The sequence below is a fragment of the Punctularia strigosozonata genome, assembly GCF_000264995.1.
Source record: "Punctularia strigosozonata HHB-11173 SS5 unplaced genomic scaffold PUNSTscaffold_1, whole genome shotgun sequence".
NCBI classification, from domain to species: domain Eukaryota; kingdom Fungi; phylum Basidiomycota; class Agaricomycetes; order Corticiales; family Punctulariaceae; genus Punctularia; species Punctularia strigosozonata.
The window spans coordinates 962,576-981,792 of record NW_006767433.1 but is presented as its reverse complement, the minus strand read 5'-3'; the positions used below and the strand labels follow the sequence as shown (position 1 = coordinate 981,792).

At 56.0% G+C, this 19,217-nt stretch overlaps 5 protein-coding genes across 5 annotated transcripts; 1 reads left to right on the top strand and 4 right to left on the bottom strand.

The window, feature by feature from the left end:
* Positions 1 to 41: 41 nt before the first annotated feature.
* On the bottom strand, positions 42 to 7,391 carry PUNSTDRAFT_48388 (uncharacterized protein). The gene is made up of 24 exons (XM_007378261.1): positions 7,151 to 7,391; positions 7,008 to 7,086; positions 6,853 to 6,912; positions 6,628 to 6,751; positions 6,447 to 6,543; positions 6,361 to 6,387; positions 6,272 to 6,305; positions 6,170 to 6,207; positions 6,040 to 6,103; positions 5,978 to 5,983; positions 5,772 to 5,923; positions 5,682 to 5,711; positions 5,481 to 5,631; positions 5,249 to 5,410; positions 5,180 to 5,193; positions 5,112 to 5,126; positions 5,027 to 5,042; positions 3,120 to 4,963; positions 2,838 to 3,062; positions 1,100 to 2,778; positions 876 to 1,050; positions 700 to 819; positions 562 to 646; positions 42 to 506 (listed from the first exon to the last, which is right to left on the bottom strand). Exons 18-24 carry the CDS (start codon positions 4,721 to 4,723, stop codon positions 168 to 170), a joined length of 4,227 nt encoding a protein of 1,408 aa, XP_007378323.1. The 5' UTR covers positions 4,724 to 4,963; positions 5,027 to 5,042; positions 5,112 to 5,126; positions 5,180 to 5,193; positions 5,249 to 5,410; positions 5,481 to 5,631; positions 5,682 to 5,711; positions 5,772 to 5,923; positions 5,978 to 5,983; positions 6,040 to 6,103; positions 6,170 to 6,207; positions 6,272 to 6,305; positions 6,361 to 6,387; positions 6,447 to 6,543; positions 6,628 to 6,751; positions 6,853 to 6,912; positions 7,008 to 7,086; positions 7,151 to 7,391; the 3' UTR covers positions 42 to 167.
* A 1,705-nt stretch (positions 7,392 to 9,096) lies between these two features.
* Positions 9,097 to 10,648, bottom strand: PUNSTDRAFT_57944 (uncharacterized protein; the record flags this gene model as incomplete). Its single annotated transcript, XM_007378260.1, has 4 exons — positions 9,097 to 9,270; positions 9,329 to 9,578; positions 9,631 to 9,808; positions 9,871 to 10,648. The coding sequence occupies 4 exons, from the start codon at positions 10,646 to 10,648 to the stop codon at positions 9,097 to 9,099; spliced, it is 1,380 nt and encodes a 459-aa protein (XP_007378322.1).
* A 2,368-nt stretch (positions 10,649 to 13,016) lies between these two features.
* PUNSTDRAFT_129089 (uncharacterized protein) lies at positions 13,017 to 14,095 on the bottom strand (the record flags this gene model as incomplete). The annotated part of the gene is made up of 4 exons (XM_007378259.1): positions 13,017 to 13,683; positions 13,733 to 13,813; positions 13,873 to 13,973; positions 14,027 to 14,095. The coding sequence occupies 4 exons, from the start codon at positions 14,093 to 14,095 to the stop codon at positions 13,017 to 13,019; spliced, it is 918 nt and encodes a 305-aa protein (XP_007378321.1).
* A 1,411-nt stretch (positions 14,096 to 15,506) lies between these two features.
* Positions 15,507 to 17,077, bottom strand: PUNSTDRAFT_139956 (uncharacterized protein). Its single transcript, XM_007378258.1, has 7 exons — positions 17,046 to 17,077; positions 16,520 to 16,976; positions 16,311 to 16,439; positions 16,201 to 16,237; positions 16,080 to 16,142; positions 15,948 to 16,019; positions 15,507 to 15,894 (listed from the first exon to the last, which is right to left on the bottom strand). Exons 3-7 carry the CDS (start codon positions 16,404 to 16,406, stop codon positions 15,656 to 15,658), a joined length of 507 nt encoding a protein of 168 aa, XP_007378320.1. The 5' UTR covers positions 16,407 to 16,439; positions 16,520 to 16,976; positions 17,046 to 17,077; the 3' UTR covers positions 15,507 to 15,655.
* Positions 17,078 to 18,270: 1,193 nt separating this feature from the next.
* PUNSTDRAFT_48385 (uncharacterized protein) lies at positions 18,271 to 19,093 on the top strand. Its single transcript, XM_007378257.1, has 4 exons — positions 18,271 to 18,305; positions 18,364 to 18,672; positions 18,722 to 18,886; positions 19,030 to 19,093. Exons 2-3 carry the CDS (start codon positions 18,535 to 18,537, stop codon positions 18,848 to 18,850), a joined length of 267 nt encoding a protein of 88 aa, XP_007378319.1. The 5' UTR covers positions 18,271 to 18,305; positions 18,364 to 18,534; the 3' UTR covers positions 18,851 to 18,886; positions 19,030 to 19,093.
* The last annotated feature ends 124 nt before the right edge of the window (positions 19,094 to 19,217 follow it).

Genomic DNA, 19,217 nt, shown 5'->3' with positions numbered 1-19,217 from the left:
TTGAGGTGACTCTACAGCGTTCGGTACGATCCCTCGTGTTTGGCAGTTTGGATATACAGATATACAGATCAATAGAGTCGAATGATACAGCAGCATGCAAAATGGTAATGTACAACATTGGATATTGCGCGGAAACAGATGGAAAGCGTATATGAGTGTAGAAAAAACTAACGTGAATGGCTGCTGTTGCCGCTCCCCGAACGATCGCTCAGACCGGAACCTGAAGAACCTTCGGGCGTGATCCCCTCCGAGCTGACCTCCACTGGCTCCAGCTCGGGAGAGGGCTGTTGGATGGCTTCCACCTCCTTCTCCTGGATGATCGCCGCGTGACGCGCGACGGACGCGTTCTCGAAGTTCTCCTCGGGCATGTGTTGAGGCGGGCTCGTTGCCATCTCGTCTTCTTCGTAGCTGATGAGCACGTCGCGGAACTCGACCATCCAAGGGTGCTCCATCAGCTCGACGGCGGTCGGTCGCTTCATCGGATCAATGGTGAGGCACTGCTTGATCTATTGATAGAGATATGTCGGCATTGACAATCGAGAGGTTATATACGGTACTCACAAAGTCGATGCCAAGAGCACTGAGTTGGTGGGGTTCGGGCAACGGCGGATGTTGGGTCGCTACTCCAATGTGGAACATGATTGCCCTGCGATAATAGGTCTGAAACTTGCGCTCAGTACCCGAGGACATGCCGCTCACCATTCGTTGTCGAGATTGCTCCATGGTTTCCGTCCGGTAGCGCACTCGAGCACCACACACCCCATTGACCATATGTCCATGGCGCCGTGCCTACCCCGGCGATCATTCTTGATCACCTCTCTGAGCATATAGTCAGCATTACGAAGGAGAGAGAGCAAATGGGTGGTATCACTGACGGGCTCATGTACATCGGGGTGCCAGTGAGACTGTTGTTCATGCCTAGTCCACCGCCCATCGCACCAGGTTCGGGCGCGCGGCGACTGCGCTGCATGGTCCGCTGGTTCTTTGCAAGCACCTTAGCCGCGCCGAAGTCAACGAACTTAATGACGCCGAGGTGATCAAGAAGGATATCTAACGGAGTCGTCAGCATACCCACAGATTGAGAGTGTTGTTGACTTACTATCAGGTTTAATGTCACGATGCACGATGTTCTGCGAATGAAGGTACGTGAGGCCCTCCAGCATCTGCATCGTATAAACCTGTATGATACGCTCGTCTTCGATCCGGCCATGGTCCAGCAGCGAGCTCAAGCTTCCACCTTGACAGTACTCCTCGAAGATGTAGACCTTGTCCCTGTGCACCTCGATGCCATAAAACTCGACAACGTTGGGGTGATGCAGCATCTCCATCACGCTCAGCTCGTCTTTCACCTGAGCAACGAGGTTGGGGAGGCCCGAAAACTCTTGGAACTTGATCTCCTTCACCGCCATAAGCGACCCAGAGTCGAGGTTCACTGCCGAGTACACGGAACCAAACGCGCCCGCGCCGATGAACTTGCCCTGCTGCCAGCGGATCGCAAAGTTGGACGAGGAGCCCGCGAGGAAGAGCAGCGATCGGTTCTCTGGCTTGTCCTCAAGCACGCGGCCAGCGATGTGCTGCTCGGATAGGACCGCGGCCCGGTTCCTCTCCAGCTCGCGCACGGCGCGCGCCGCCTTCTCCCAGAACAGGCGCACGGAGCGATCGATGAAGCCGTGGTCCACGACACCTTCGTCCGTCTCGGGCGGCGAGGTCGCGCGCTCCCAATCCTCGACCTCGCGCGCGGTGTGGGCCTGCTGGCGGAGCAGCTCCTCCTGGCGCTCGCGCTCCTTGATCGAGCGCGCGCCGAGGATGTCAAAGTGGCCGATGAGGAGCGTCATGCAGCTCGCGACCTTCTGCCGGAGGTGCTCGAACTGGTCGCTCGGCATCTGCAGGATGTTGTTGCGCCGGGTGCGGTGGAGCGCGAACTCGAGCGCGCTGACCGCCCAGCGGAACGTGCGCCGGTCGTTGGGGTCGCAGTCGTCGCAGATGAAGGTGACCCAGGAGATGGCGAGCTTGATGAGCAGCCTGTTGAACTTGGCGAGCGACGCGCGCTCCACGTATTTCTGCGCGTGCTGGCCGTGCTCGGACGCGAAGCCGTACCAGTTCTCGAGCAGCTCCTGGTAGCCGGACGTCTCGCGGAGCGAGGTGCGCACGTGGTGGACCGAGTCGACGATCGACTCCGCGAGCCGGTTCGTCGCGCGCAGGATCTTGCGCAGCTCGCGGTTGACGTTCGGTAGGTGCGCGCGGCTCTCGACGACGCACTGCAGCGGCGGGAGCGGCGGCTCAAGCGGGTTCCCGTCCTCGTCCTCGATGAGGAAGCTCGCCGCGAACTCCTCCTTGGCCATGGCGAGCCGCCGGTGGGAGCCGTCCGCGATGAGCCGAACGGTGTTGTCCTCGAGGTCGAGCTCGATCTTCGGGATCTCGAGCATAAGCACGAGGCCGTTCCAGAGGAACTGGCTGCGCGGGGAGAGCACGAGGAGGTAGGGCACATCCTCGTCCGCAAGCACGTCCTCGTCCTCGTCCTCGCCGCTACTCACGATCCGCGTGCCTTCCTCAGTGAACGCCTCGTGCACCTGGAAGGCCTCTGTCATCAGCCGCCGGATCGTCTCCGGCCGGTCGCGGAGGATGTGTGGCGCTACTATGTACGTGCTGTCTTCCTCATATGTCTGGGTGTAGACTAGGATGTGATCCGTTTCGACGAGCGTGGCGATGAAGAGGTCAAGGGGGACGTCGTTCAGGGTGTATTCGGCGGCGTTGTTAAACTTCTGCGTGAGCGACCTGGTGTGGTGGGAAAGGATGAGCGTCGTGCGCGCCGATGAGAAGAAAGCTCACTGTACCGGGCGAATCGCTGGAGCTTCCGATGTCGCAGCCGACCGCTCTCGAGAATCTTTGCATACCAGTTGATGAGCTGCTCGTCCGACATCTTCTTGCGCGCGAGTGCGCTGGCCCCGTTGGCGTGGGCGGCGAGTCGCTGTGCTTTGTGCGAGAACGAGTTGTTGAGCGGAACTCGGACCTGATTGTCGAAGTAGTTGGTGACCCGGACCATGAGCTTGTTCGTCAAGACACTGAAACGAACGTTGTCAGGTTGTGTAGATGTATCAAAAAGAAGCATGACAGCTCACCAGAGCTGTTCAGCAACAAGCGCCGAACCACCAGCGGTGCTCAAGCTAACGTCGTTAAACGTCGCCCACTGGCTCTCGAGGACGTCGGTCTCCTTGAAATATATGCTCTTCGCACCGCTCTTCAGCTTCCAGTGTATGAGCTTGAACAGGAAAGCAAGCGCCTCCAACACGACCGCATCGTAGTCCTTATCAATGCAGGGCGGGAGATTCCAGTTGCCCCCGGGATCGGGCGCGAGGAAAGCATCGTATTGGCGCTTGAGTGTGCACGCGAGGCCGATGTTGATCTTGAGGTCGTCGATCATCTGGTCGATGATGAGCACCTCGGGATCCTTCAGCTTGCGGGCGTACTCGAGCCGAACGCGGAGGATGGCCTGGACGAGGTTGGTGGGAAAGGAGATGAGGAGCGTGAGCTCGCGCTCGAACGTGGGCAGGTTCATCTCGTGGAAGTACGGGGCGAGGTTGACCTGCGCGTCGCGCGCGGTGCCGATGAGGGCGTGGACGGTCGTGAGCGCGCCCTTCTCGAATGTGCGCTGGGAGGAGTCTTCCTTCAGGATGCGGTCGACGAACGTCGTGCCGTCCGCGACCTCGTGCGTGCCGCGCTCGCCCCGGCGCCGGCTCTCGCGGCGGAGGGGCAGGTCCGGGTCCGTGTTGGGTTGGGTGACGTCGAGCGTCTCGCTGCCGGTGAGCGCGCGAAGGGTGTCGATCTGTTTCCGGAGGGAGAGGAGCACGTTGGACCAGGTGTAGAGCGTGTCGAGCCGGGTCTGGAAGACGCCTTCGGCGGCGACGGGCTTGTCGAGGTAGAACGCCTTGAGGGTGGGGTAGAGCGAGAGCGCGGTGTCGAGCCGGGCGAGGAGGGCCTTCACCTGGCGCATCGCGCCGGACGGGTCCGGGTCGTCGGCGGTGACGCGGAAGTGGAGGATGTCGGCGATGACGGGGTCGACGATGCGGAGGCGGCGCTCGTCGAGGCTCTTGCGCTCCTCCTCGTCCGTCCGGCCGTGGAGCTTGGCGCGGATGCCGAGCCAGATGTTGAGCCGCGACTTCTCCTCGGCGGTGCCCTCGCCGAGGACGGTCGCGATGCGCGTCTTCTCCGAGCGGAGGACGTCGCCGCCGAGGACGGAGGCGAGCATCGTCTGCCACTCGAGCCGCTCGCGCTCCTCGAGCGTCGTGGGCTCCATCGGTTCCGCGTCGAGCACGAGCGACGAGAAGCGGTCGGCGAGTTCGCCAGGCGGCGCGTCATCGTCGTCGCTGTCCCCGAGGTCCTGGAGCTGTCCAATTCCGCGGTGGATATAGTGGCTGTCCGGGTCGTTGCGCGGGTCGTCGTCGATGTCGGGCGCGGAGCGGTAGCGCCGGATGAACTGCGAGTAGACGTCCGAGTACTTGGAGAGGCGGGCGGCGCTGGGCGTGGCGGAGGTGGAGGCAGCTGCGGGGGAGGCGGAGGAAGGCTGGGAGGTGGAGGCGTTGTAGGATTTGCGGGAGCGGAGGGTGAGGCGGGAGGGAGTGGACGCGGGCATGGCGTCGGGGTAGACGTCCCAGTCGGCGCCGTCGTCGTCGTCCGAGTCGTTCTCGTCGTGGGTGTACAGCGTCGGCGTGTGGCGGGAGATCATCCTCTTGAGTGTTGGGATCACCCTTTATGCTATCAGCGAGCCCGCAAGACGTGGCCGGGACTGTGGTGAGCGACGTCTGGAGAGTGTGCCTGCGCTGCTGCAGGCGCTTTCATGCGCGTCGGACGCTCGGCATCTTCCGCGCAATCATATCTTTCTGCTTTGGCCGTCGCCGCCGATTCGCGTAACACATATCGTCGTACTTCACGGCTATTCGATCACACCATGGGCGTCGTAGAGAAGGCAAATACATGCGACGCGATCTTGTGCCCGTGCTCAACAGGCGCTGATGTGCACCTCTCGTAGATCAAGGAAATCGAGGGCAAGTCGAATATTGCGTGCATGTATGCGTATACGGAGCGTTGACGGTGTTCCGGGCGCGATGTTTCAGAGGAGATGGCGCGAAGTCAGTGCGGACGTTTTCTTATCTGCCGTCTCGTGTGTTGAACCTCCCTGCAGCGCAGAAGAACAAGGTGCGCCGTCCCACCGCACGCGTCTTCGTGTGCCAACGTCTTGCCCTGCATATAGGCCACGGAATACCATCTCGGTCTTCTCAAAGCCAAGCTCGCGCGGTACCGTGCCCAGCTCCTCGAGCCGACCTCCAAGTCCGGTCCGGCAGGCACGGGTTTCGACGTCCAAAAATCAGGCGATGCCCGCGTCGCGCTCATCGGCTTCCCCTCGGTCGGAAAGGTACGCAACTGACCATCTGTTCCCATTCTCCCGGTGCTTAGAGAACGGATGCTGATGTCCCGACGCGCAGTCGACGCTATTGAGCAAGATGACGCACACGCAATCCGAGGCGGCGGCGTACGAGTTCACGACGTTGACCGCGATCCCGGGCGTGATTGAGTACCAAGGGGCGCGCATACAGCTGCTCGATCTGCCCGGGATCGTCGAGGGCGCTAGTCAGGGTGCGCTTCCTTCTCCGCCTTTGCCACCATCTTCGCTGATCTACGCCCAGGTCGTGGTCGAGGGCGGCAGGTCGTATCCAGTGCGTGCCGACGTTACCGTTTTTTCGGGCGGTTCTGCTAATTACCGCTGTCGTCCGCAGCCGCCAAAACTGCCGATCTCATCCTGATCATGCTCGACGCGACCAAGTCGGAGGAGCAACGGCGCTTGCTCGAAATTGAGCTTGACGCGGTCGGCATCCGGCTCAACAAGCGTAAGCCAGACGTCGTGTTCAAGCGCAAGACAACGGGCGGGGTGAGTCTGTTCTCTGTGAGTATGCGATGTACGACGGGGCTAAAACCTTCGCAGATCACTGTGCGTTCATCTCCGTTGTGACAAAGGAGGAGCATCGCTGAAGTGCGTTGTCACAGCTCAACACGACCGTCAAGCTGACTAAGACGGACGAGAAGACGATCAGGAGTATCCTTGCCAGCTGTAAGGAATATTCTTCACCTGCCCTTTCCCGCCTTCCAACAAATGCTTACCACCCATATACCCCAGATAAGCTGCATAACTGTGACGTGATGATACGTGAAGACGTGAGCACTTTCTATTATCCGCCCTTGCTTGCTGCCCGCTCAACGGGAGGAGCACGATTCCTAGATCACGACAGACGAATTCATCGACGTACTGATTGGTACGACTACGTTTGTTGCCACGCTCGCCGCGTGCGCTGACACCGACGAATGCAGGTACTCGCAAATACATACCCTGTTTATGTACGCGTCTTCTCCTCTACCCTACATGTCGCCCGACTTCACATAGCGAGCACACCTAGACGTCTACAACAAGATCGATGCCATCTCGCTCGAACGCGTCGACCAGCTCGCCCGCCAGGACCACACCGTCGTCATCTCCTGCGAGATGGACCTCAAGTGCGTACTCGTTCTCCTCTCGCGTTTCTGCCTTCTCTCGATTGACCTTTCGCCCTCCCTCTTTCCTCTTCTTCGCGTGCGTAGCATGGACTACCTCATCGAACGCATCTGGGCCGAGCTCGGCCTCGTCCGCGTCTACACCAAGAAACGCGGCGAACATCCAGACCTCTCCGACCCCGTCTGTCTGCGAACGGGCGCCACGATCGAGGTCAGCCGCGCCGCCTATATACCCACGCTTGCCCCTTTTTCTCTCTCGTTTTGTCGAAGCCGAATTCCTGATCGTTTGCACTCATCCGTATCGTCGCGCAGAACGTGTGTAACGGCATCCATCGGTCGCTCGCGACGAATTTCCGGTACGCGCTCGTATGGGTGAGCGTCCGGACTCCTTTTTTTCCCCCTTGTTTCGTTATTCCTCGCTGTATGTCGGAAGGGCGATGGGCTGAAGCCTCTTGTGGTCACGATAGGGCAAGTCTTCCAAGTTTGCACCGCACGCGCAGAAGGTGAGCTTGAATCACCTGGTGCTGGACGAAGACGTGGTGTCCAGTACGTACTCTCTTCTTTTCCCCCTTGCTATCCATGATGCGCGCTGAACGCGAGCGCTCTGCAGTCTTCACGAAGTAGTTGTGGGTCAGCTGTGGCTCCATATGGCATCGATGTACAACAACGCAATAACTAGCGTGACAACATCGCTTGACTATCCGCGGTCAAGATCACGCCTGAGCTTGTTCGGCACCCATACTCGATGCAGTATCATCTACCAACCAACGAGCGGCTGATGATGCTTCCGCGTTCCGGGCTCATCGTCTACAGGTACAATGTTATGGGCAACAAGCAGGATATAAACTCGCGATTCGTTCCTCGTCTCCAACGGTGTCTTGAGCGAATCGGTCCTTTCCGCTCTCAGAGATCTGCCATGCAGCGGGTTCGACGTCGCCATGATTTGTTGTGAGATCGAGTCTCATGAGAGAGTTTTGACGATCCTTTTCCGTCTCCCATATACCTACCAGAGCCAGGCCCAGGGTGGAGATGCAAGGATATTGACGATCCTCGTGTCCCCGTAAGTGAGATCTATCGAGAAACGTTCGGTTCTTTGTCAGATCAGACTGTTCGAGCTCTCAAGCGTGGGCCCCAGCGCAGCCATCTCCTCGTCGATGATGTTCTTGACATTTTGCAACGATAATTTATCGAGTGTATCTTGTGCCCCCTGTGTTTTGACTACACAATTGTGTCGTCGCGGAGGACGGCGCATATGCGAAAGAATCGTCGCAAAGTCGCAACGCCCTTCGCCGCAGGCCGGCGCCAATTCTCCTCGCATGTGATCACCTGACCGAGCGGTGTCGAGTTTTGAGCGCCTTTCTTCCTTCTGTGAGCAGGTCGCATCCGTCGCATGATGCACATCATTGACATCTATGCTTTCTTTCTTATAATATTCTCTTAGAATATTACGACGACGACGTCAAACTTGGACAACATTGCACCATCATAACAACGACCTTTCTCGGTCTGGTCGCACTGTCATCGAGTCGATCATCCTGCATAAAATATCTATATGCACGGCGTTATTGCTGCCCGCTAGTCTGCAGTATGCTTGAATCCATGTGCGTGAACGCATCTGATGGACTTGCGTTGAGATGCTTTTACATCACTAGTTCGTCGGGCTTCCATCCTGTGTACGTCTGCGCTTAACAGTTGACAGAAGACACCATTTTCTTTGGCTATCTGTCGTATAGAATCCGTCTGAGTACTCGCTCTTGTTCTACACTCATGGAATTACATCGCAGATGCCCTCCCTTCTGCATGACCATCGCTTCCCACTCAGTCCAACTTGAGGCATCGTAGCGTATCCCTACCCAAAATTCCTTCAAGAATAGCGCAAAGTAGCTGAGTATCGGTACCTTGGCTCTCGGATCGGGATGGCTCAAGCGTGCCCAGTCACTCTCAGATAACTTGGATACCTCAATTCCGAAGCAGGTACGCCAACGGCGGAATGACATTATTTGGTTTACTCTGCCTAGCGTATAGGCAGAGACGGCGGAAACGATTTTAGATAGCAGCGCAGCTACGAGAGCGACGGGAGATACAGTAGGTAGGAGGGGAGGAAATTACGCTGGATCCCGACGCTCACGGCCGATTACAGAGACACGAGATAACAATGCAAGTATGGAGACGAGAGAAGTTCATGACTCATGAACTTCTCTCGTCTCCATACTTGGTTCTGGCACCATGTGCAGCTTTGCAAGACCATGATGGTATGCGGTGAGAAATAAAGCATCCAAGACAATGCCGTTGTGAGGTTCAGGTAATAATCCCTCAAAAACTGGCAGAATACACTTTAGGTTGTGGGGCTCTTTAGTGAGTGACAAGCAGGACTTCAAATGAACAGATAATGCGAACCTGAAGAGCATCTTCATAGTCACGAGCAGCAATGTTCCTCAGGTCTGCTACATTTCTTTGGAAGTGCCGGATCGTCGAACGACCAAATGATGTGATGCCCCGAAATCTGTGGAATTACTGTAGTTGAGATCTCTGCGCAATAAGATCACAATTAGTCACCTACCTTTGGTTAAATTCATCGATCTTTCCCTGCTTAACCACATGGAGTATGCGAATGAGATGCATGAGCATATCTTTCCATGTCCCCAGTTCGATCTCATGCATCAAGTCAACCACCATCATTGTGAAGAGATCGAATCCGTCAAACTCGCCAAGTCTCTCGGAGAATGCATTCTGTGAGGATCATATATGATCAGAACATACAACATCTCTGATGAACCATGTAACATACTATCGTCGGAACTAATGACTCTCCCTTGATGATTCCTTCTACGGCGGCACTTTTCACGTTATATCCCTTTTCATAGATTAGCTGTCGAGCACGCTGAACCTTGTCTTTGCGAAGGTGATCATCAACATGCTTAAGGTGGGTCCGACGCCGTAGATCACGCTTAGTTCCTGTCTCCGGGAACAGTGTCTTTGGGACAAGACATCGCGGACACGGGCATGCACCCATGTCCCGTATGGTTACCAGGAGGACCCTGTAGTAACATGTAAGCACTACGTCACAATCCCACGACAGGATACATTTACTTCTCTGGATAATCTGCGGAGTAGGTGAAAAACCGGGGATATAGTCTCCGCCATATGCCGTCACTGCAAAGAACTACAATCCCATGTTTGTACGCATGGACAAAGTCCTTGTCCAGTAGCAACCTCCAAATTGCATGCATCAGCTCCCGGCGACAATGAGTCAAAACGGCATTAGAGGCTGGCTTGCCACCCATCTCTTTACGGTACCAATCTTGAAAACTATCCGATAACTGAAAACACCTTGTGAGTTGATATTTCTCTGGAAACAGGTTGTGACTATTACCTTTGGTATGTACGCTATGTGATGACATGCATGAGATGACGGCCGTTCTCGGGTGTACATGGACTGGTTGCCGAACATGAGATAGAATGGCCAAAGTGATGCATCTCCGAAATCTGTGAGATGTGTAGAATCCGACCATGCCATGCACGCAACGATACTACGAGGGAGCTGACAGTCACCCTCTGGTGGAGATTGTTGAAGGGCAATGTGTTCTTTCATCATGGCCTCCGAGTGATAGATCTCGGAATAGACGGGGACTTTTGATGCAGTGGGATCAGGCGGCTGCCAATAGAGATAATATGGGACCCAGTGATACAATTTCGACATTGGACCTTCGCATATGGATCTGATGACGTCGACTAACCGCCGGTAGAGGAGGCCATTGACAATGTATTCTTTGGGTCTTTCACCCTTGGCAGCCGGAGGTACCGAGATCGACACACCAGTCTTGATCCACGCATCTCGTCGAAGACGGCCATGATGTTGGTCGTTATCACTCAGGCTATCGTCTACTTTATGCCAGTTTGTGTCCCGGATCTCATCGATATTGAAGCGATCGTTGAGGAGAACCTTCCTGACGAGTTGATCGAATGTGTTGTCGGTCAACTTGCCTTGTGCGGAGTGGCGCCAGTCCCCAAGCAGGTAGGAGCTAACATTCGGATACGGGGTGAACGGATTGACAGGAATGTCGGCATGGGAAGGATTGTTTACCGTCTGAGTAGCGCGGTCGGACATGAGATCATCGAGCGACAGCTCATCCTCTGGATCGGTAATGGGAAGGGGGCCATGGTACTCTCGTATCAATCCAAATCGGTTTGGACCGGTTCGTGTGATTTGCAGGGATGTGGGGAGATCATTTGGTGCTCGGATATCAGCATCATCTAGTGCTTGAAGCAGAGTATTTGGAGTTTCACTGCAATCTATTACAGTCGCGACAGGAGGGGGGCCCTCCGGGAGTACATCACGGTAACGTTTCGGAAGAATATTCCTGGTCGAACGAACCGGACGTTGTTCTTCGGAACTGAAGTCCATATGTTCATTCAGTGCAGATGGAGTGTGCGGTCCTACGTTATGAGGGTGTACTGAGCCCGATGAGATGAGCTCTGCTGCACTCGAAGGGCCTGCCGCACGGCTTGGGCTGAAGTACGACGCCGCTTCACTCTATGAAAGCATTAATTGGCTAATCAGATAGAATCATCAGAAATTTCTACTCACATCGTGTTGAGATGAGGTATACAATGTATCTGGATCTGATCGGTGCTCGTGAGCCATGCTGGGCACGCTGATTGAGCCGTCATCCTCCATCCTGTTAAAAGTCGGGCGGCATGTTGGGCGCGGAGCGCGCTTGACCCGTCTGCAATGCGAGGGGTAAGATTGCTGGGCAAGCGCGTAAGGTACATCGGATGCGAGCGCGAGTAGATATACGTGTACAGCGATCAGATAATAGTGAGCACTGAACGCGCACTGAATTCTCATATTCCAACACACTCCCTTGCACGGAAGGGCTCACGAGAATGAGACGGCGACACTCCCTGAAGCGAGCGAAAGGTAACAGAAAGGCACTCCCTCAAACGTGCAATCAACAAAGTCCATACTCCATTGGTCCAACATGCACACCACAGTGCGGGCGAATGGCGAGGTAACAGGTGCGAGGTGCGACGGCGGAGGGTAGCGGCGAGCGGCGGCGGCAGCGAGATCTTCGGCCGGCGGCGAGAAACAGTAAAAACGGTGCGACTACGGCGCGGGTTCGATAGCGGCCTCGGCGGCGGCGACAACGGGATGCGACCTCGATGAGGCGCGGTACGACTGGCTTCGGCCCCAGTGGCAAGCGGGTTCGGTTACGGATCGGCGGCGGGTACGTCTGGATTCGGCCCCAGAAGGCAAGCGACGGCGGGTTCGGGTTCGGGTTCGTGGTTCGGGTACGGTTCGTGGTTCGTGGTTCGCGGTTCGTGTGGTTTCGGCCCCACAAGGCAGGTGCGTATCGATGCGGGTTCATGTTCGGTGACTTCAGCCTCACCAGGCGGGTACGGGTGCGAGTGCGAGCATCGCGATGAGCGGCGATCTGCGGCGACGGGCGGGAGCGACGACCTCCGTGACTACGGTCGTGCGAGCGGGTGGTTTCGGCCCCACCGGGCAGCTTGGATGACCCCAAGTGGTTGACGCGCTTGTGTTAAAAGTTGGGCGGCATGTTGGGCGCGGAGCGCGCTTGACCCGTCTGCAATGCGAGGGGTAAGATTGCTGGGCAAGCGCGTAAGGTACATCGGATGCGAGCGCGAGTAGATATACGTGTACAGCGATCAGATAATAGTGAGCACTGAACGCGCACTGAATTCTCATATTCCAACACATCCGCCGCCGTTTCTGTCTTTGACCAGCTCGTCGACGCTCTCTTGTAGCAGAAATGATGGCACGCATCTGCGATCTATGAGGCTCGCATGTTGCTTCATGATGCTGGCGGCCGCCCTCTGTACGAAAGACACGACCACAGACACATTGTAGTGACGAGTTTGATGACATTTGGTGATATCTAGGGAGTGCAGAATCGGCAGCTTGATGCAAAGCTCGAAGTCGATGCGATCAGTGTCCAGCCAGGGTTGCGAGTATGTACCGAGAGTCAATATTCCCGGTCAAGTCAGTAACAAAGTGGCGGCAGCCAGCATGGCCGCGGCGGAACATATACCTACCTACCTACCTACCATGTGATCTCACATCTTGAATTCAGTTGTAGGACGGATGAAAGACTCAGTTAACTTGGCAATTGCATGGAAGCATTTTGACAACCTTGCACGTAAACGCAAGGAAGATGCGAGCCACGCATACAGCATGCAGGATCACTGGAAGTCGCGCAGAGCCTTCGCTGAGGTTTCAGAAGCATCTGATAAGTCAGACAAGTAAGACAACAATTCTGACAGCTTAGCAACCCATCGCATGCGATCATATTCTGAGACTAGTCTATGCCTAGCTTGGGAGTTACAGAATGTTAACCAAGATCGGAGCCGATTTTGTGATGGACGCGTCGTGTATGGCGCCCATATCTTTTTGCGTTGGTTGGCTCGCTGATGGCACATCGACGCCGAGCGTCATTTTTCTCGATTCCCGACGGTCAAGAGTCGGTGGGCATCCGGTAGTGCGACACGCCTTGGCGCTGCCCATAACAGGATGCCTCCTGGCGCGCGTACGAATGGCTCCAAGGGAAGAAGCAGGAGAGGTTATCGCGGCGGCCTGCTAGGTTGCAATCCAGTGATTTGAAGGGGATCGGATTCGCCTGAGGCCGAGGAGGAGGCGGGCACCACGACGCGGGGTCCATGATCGAGGAGCAGGGAGGAAGCACGACCTGCTCGGCAGCCCTCGGGGAGGGGGAGGAAGTGCTGGACGGCGCGTCGTCGCGGGACTGTGCGGACGCGGCGGCACGGAGCTCCTCGTCGGACCATGTGCAGGGACGAAGGGTCGGCACCAGGTAGCGAGGACGAGGCTCGACGTCGTGGAAGGTCACCGTGGGCGATGGCGATCTCGGAGCCTTCACCGGGCAATCTTCGACCTCCTCAAGACGCTCGTCGGAGGGCTTGCGCGGGAGTGGCCAAGGAATCTCGTCGATATCACCCCTCTGGATCTCGTCGTAGATCGGATGGGACCTCCGACCGATGGATTGGTACAAGGCCGTCGGCCTGACTTTGTGCTCTTTCTTGCAGTGCCGCGTGTACGTCGAGGGCATGTTGCCGTCGAAGTCGCACCCTGGAACCAGGCACCAATAGATGATAGGGGGCCATCCACTAACGAATGTATGAGTCTTGGAATCCATGCGGAGAAAGCATCACGTACTGGTCCAAGGTCATATGATACCGTAAGTTTGTCGCTTGTAGCACCGCACGCTTGCACCCTTCGACTGGGCATTTTATCAAACTGCACCGCGCAGTAGTGTCTTCAGTGATTCGCTCGGGTCAGAGGAGAAGGGCACTCACTGAAGCGCCTTGTTGTGCACTTTCATGTGCCGTCCCAGGTCGTTACTCCGATTGATTATCGTGTCGCATTCGGAGCACCGTACAGGCTTTCTGGAGTTCTTCTAGTGTGGCGTAACTCGTCGGATCCAACGTCGTGAAAGCACGTATGACGCACCGCCTTTTGGATCCTAGGAACGGCGGACTTGCCGCGAGAATCAACCGTCTGGGTGCGCGAGCGTGCCATCGAGGAGGAAGAAATTGAAGGCCGAGTCGCTACAAAATCCGTCGCCTTGGCCTCTCCGTTTCATCCTGACGCTTTAAGAGAGCAACCGGCCGTGAGGCAAAGCTGTCGAAAGGACCCGAGCCTTTCGCACGCGGTCCAGCAGAACGTCCCGGACTATCGTTTGCTTCTGGCGTAAGCTCGAGAGGACCCCGGTGTCGGTCGAGACGCGAAGTGTTGGAGCGCAGAAGCTCGGCAAACCCATCCGAAAAGGAAACGTTCCGCGCAGTCTTCCGAGATGGCCTGCACCATCAATCGGCGGCACATAGAGACCATAAGGACGGCGGAGGGTGCCTTGCGGGATACCTTGTCCAGAACAGGATGCGTTGCGTCGCGATCAGGAAGGCGCCTGGCGCCGTACATACTTCAATCTAGCCCTGCGCGGTCGTAGCTTCGCGGCGGAGATCCAAGAAAAATTGCCACTGCGGAATAGACAGCCACTTGTCACCGTATGACGGACCCTTTGACTAGCCTCGAGGTGCTTAACGGCAGGCACACGAAGTGGCCTGAGGGGAGTGCTGCAATCAGGACCGGGTGAAGGTTTGAAATCCTGCCACAGCGCCATGTTTTCTGCGCCGCCGAGGACCAAGGTCGAATGCCTTATCGTGCTCCCTGAACAGCATTTCAATCCATTTCGCGTACAAGTGAACAATCGGCCTCGATTTCGTCGCCCTGAAGAATATAACCGTGAGTATCGCGTTCTTGACTCGCCGCGCTGCCGCGAAGCGCTCATCCACCGTGGCATCACCTCAGAAGGCCTTCTTAGCTCCGCTGCACGAATACAAGAGCTCTTCGTGTGTGAAAGTAGTCTCTAAAACAGCCGATTTGGGAAAGGGCAATCTCTCGAAGCTTAAGCCTAAGCAGAGCCAAATATCAGAGAACACGACATTTGATCGAACACGTCCCGAAGCTTGCTGCACCTTCACACGCCTCTGGTAGGGCACCCAGACCCGTCCGTCGGCTTTCAGATGGCCGAATACAGGCGTATCCAGCCAATTGTGACGTCTTCCACGGAGCATCGCGGTTTAATTTGGGCATGCTACAACACGGGCGTTGGAGCTCATCATTTGGCAAATTCAAGATATAACATAGGTTCATTATGAACTTCATGGCTTGGCTTATTGAAAATGCAACGCATACACGACAGTAGAGAAAGGAAGCGACGGGAGATATCACAGGTGAGACGGGAAGTAACTACGATGGATCCCGACGCTCACGGCCGATTCCAGAGACGCGACATGATAGTGCGGAGACGGAGATCTGAAAAATCTATGGCGCATCGTGTATGGTGCCGAAGATGATATTAAAACGAGTATATGGCTGATGGCACCAGGGAGCATCGAGGAAGAGCAGTGCTGTTCGGGACGACAAAAGGTCAAGCGCCGGTGTGCGTCCGGTGGTCAGATGCGCCCTGGCCTGGTCCGTAGGCGGGATCCTCCTGACGCCCGTGCGCAAAAATTGACGGGAACAAACGAACAAGGATCTCGCGGAAATCGGGGCCCGCTGCGTCGCAGCTCAACTTCCTTATCGGAGCAACCGGCGCCACGGGTCCAGGAGGGGGTGGGCACCACAGCGCGGGGTCCAATATCGAGGAGCAAGGAGGCAGGACGATTTGCTCAGCCGGAGTCGTGAGATGGACGGAGGAAGGGCCGGGTGTAGGAGCTGTCTTCGAGGGGAAGGAGGGAGCGCAGGAGGTAGCAGCCGTCTTCGTAACGTCCATCGGCCTAACGGCCATCGGGTGTATATAGACTTTGCTCTCTCTGCTGTTTCACGAAGAGTTAGACACGGGTATACCGAAATGGTATTGATCCCTTACTGAGCGATAGCGATGTGCGCTTCGACGAATTCAATCGTCCCTTCAAACCCGCACTCTGAGCAAAACACCATCTAAGCGGACGCGCCGAGAAATCAGCAAATAACAACACCCGCTGAGTTGGCCCGTGCTCACGTATATGCGCAAACGTTGAGTGAGTAACTCGCGACGGGACGTTGCGCGCACTCGGTAGCTTCCCTATGAAACTTCTTATATCAGCGGCGAGTCATTCAGGTTCCGAGCTTCTGTGAAGTACCAGTTCGAACTGCGTCGAGGCGAACGAGACGTGGGAGAGTCTCTGGAAATATTACGGGCGAAGGAACTGTCATTACAACATGTTCTGAAGGCTTCGACGAGCTAACATGAGACATTTGGCCAGGAGGCGTCAGCGATAGGAGAGCGTGTCGAGCCTTCCGATCTGTTGGTCGCTAACGAATGGCTCTTTCGACGTGGGATACACATGAGCGGCTTCTTCCCAGCGTCGGAGTCCGCCCTTCAAACGGTGACATGGGTTCAGTAAGAATTTGCGAGCACTATTCGAGACTGCCGTGAAAGGAACAAGTACCGGTCGTAACTGACCGAGACGAGACGCGGTGTTTGTTCTGAAGCGTGGAGACCGACGTCGCAACGTTCCGAGGCGATTGCGTCGGAGTTCCACAGCGGCTCACCCCTTCTACCGCGTTGCCGATCGACTCTGCCCTTTTCGTACCATCGTTAGACCTGAGGCGAACAAGGAATATATTTCATACGTAGCGTCCGGCTTTGGCGCACCGATGTCCACTGGTATTGACACCGGACGGTGGTACACATACCGACGGGCTAGGCTACGAAGAGGTCAGAGAATACCGTCAGGCTTCCTGACCAATCGTAACGATCTCCCCTTGACTCGTCGTGTAACCGCAGGGAATCCCTTGGTCTCCGTATGGAGTTATATTGCACTCATGAGGCCTAGCCAAAGTTCTCCGGCTGCTCCGACGGTATAGCAATACCTCGTGTACGGCTTATCGTCCAGGAGGGCGAGGAATCGGGGTCCTGTATGGAATGGAGCATCGAACATCAGAAACGATATTATGATCGACCCAGAACTGGAAGCGAGCTCACCACGCCCACCACAGCCCTCCAAGGCGGCACCCAGACCCTTCGCCCCATCCGCCACATCCCAGCGACCCGGGTGCACTTCGAGCCCCCCAGTGCATCTGCCACCGTCGCGAGATGCCCTTCTCCCTGAGCGCCCTCTCGACCCTCCGCCTCCCACCTGTCGGTGTATTCAGCAACTCAGTCTTGAAGAGACATGCGTCACGCCACCGAGTGAAATTGTCGCTGGTGCCGGAGTTCAACCGTCTTCCCATGACCGTAAGCCACAGAATCACCAGCATGCAGCGAGCAAATCACTGAGGGATTTGTGTTAGTGCAGGACACCATAGCCAGCGTCAACGCACCCCCCAGGCGTGTATCACAGGCCGCCGCAGCTGCCCTGGGCTCTAGGCGCACTGACAATCTCCCGGACGGTCCATCTCGACGTAGGGCCGGTATGGCCAGAGACTGAAGCGTAAAGATACACACGACATGACGCCGCCACTCAACCAAGAGCAACCATTGTCCGGACGTTCATATTGAATCCCTGTAAGCAAATGGCCACTCCTATAAGCCGTGGAGCCGCCGACATAATGCCAGAAGATAACTGATGACTCTGTGTCAGGAGCCACCTAGGAGACGGGGGTCGCCGTCGACATACCAGCAGACAAGGTGATCGGAAATCGCACATCGTAAGTCGCGAATGCACTGTATGACTCTCCGTCGGATGCGAAGGTACGCTAACAAGAATGCGTCATTGTTAGGGAAACACTCACATCGTCATAGCCGCAAGGATACAAGGATGAGCAAAAAATCCCGTATGATTTCACTCCCTGAAATCAAACTGAATTTCTTGCTCATCCAGCACCCACAGGTCACCCCTTGACCAAGCTTTCTAGACTGCAAAGCCACAGCATGGTGCTGTTATGGAGGTGAGCACAATGTTGGGTGGGATCAAAGATACAGAAACTGACACACACAGGCAACAGAGACCTTCTTTGAGCGATGTCGGCATTGTTATACCACGTCTACAATGTTGGATGCAGTCCGCGCAACCAACACCCACGTTAGCACGCGGCATCGGTGAGCTTTCGAAGATTTCGGTGTTGCCTCTATTAAGCCCTGCCTATATCGTCTAGGTTCGCCCAAGGTTGCTATGCACCCAGGTTCGCATGACATCAAATCCGTCATCGAGACACTGTATCGTTGCACTGAGTGAGGAACACGTGCTTGAAGCAGAACATGTGTGAGTATCGTGGTCATAATCGTTCTACATGTCGCAGTTTCCTAATATCGCGTAGTCAGAGTCCAACGACGTGATATCATCGACAAGTCGGGGTCGTACACCGCAACTGTCAGATTGCACTTGTCGCATTCTCCTCGGTGCTCGAAGAGGGTCCGCCACGCTCGATGAAATGTCCACGCCGCGTGCATCGGATGGGCCTGGGGTCCATGTCGTAGGAGCCCTCCGACATAACGCGTCGATATGCTACTGTCGAGAAATCGCAGATGAACCATGACCGCTTTCGGTAAGAGCGAGGTGTATACGCTGACGGCCCTCCGACAGCATTACCAAGTCGCTTTCGATGCCCATCCGCTTCTCTTCCCGTTGACGACCTATACCGACCACGGAGATCGTTCGGAGGCGCCGCTTCTGCGACCACCTCAGAAGATACCAGCAATCGTCAGAAACGGTTACACACCAGACGTCAGTTCGGACAATATGCATCCGCGCCTCCCCCGTTCTCATCCGACATCGCGGGGAAAACCATCCCGCCCGTGTGATCGTCCGGTTCGTGGTGTGTTCGCTGGCAGTTGTGATCGGAGTATAATCGACTCATGACATCCTCCAGGAGCTAAGGATAGAGCTAGAGATTCGGATTTCAGCATTCGCCACGTACATTCGTGTAATCTCACTACGGCCAAGACGCACCACGAAACGTCGGCTTGACGTTCGGGTCCTGTACGCGAGGCGAGGGTATTCATGTCCAGCGGGAAACGAGACACTTACAGGATATGTAGACGAAGGCCGCTGGATGAACGCTGGAACCAGGGTCGATGAGAGATGAGATGATTGACGGAATGCGCTCGATAACCAAGCGGCGAGCTCTCATCGTGCGCATGGACGTATACGGCTTTCGCTGTACGATTAAATGATCACTGTCTCCGGGCATGCACCGACTCATGTGCTTTGGCCCG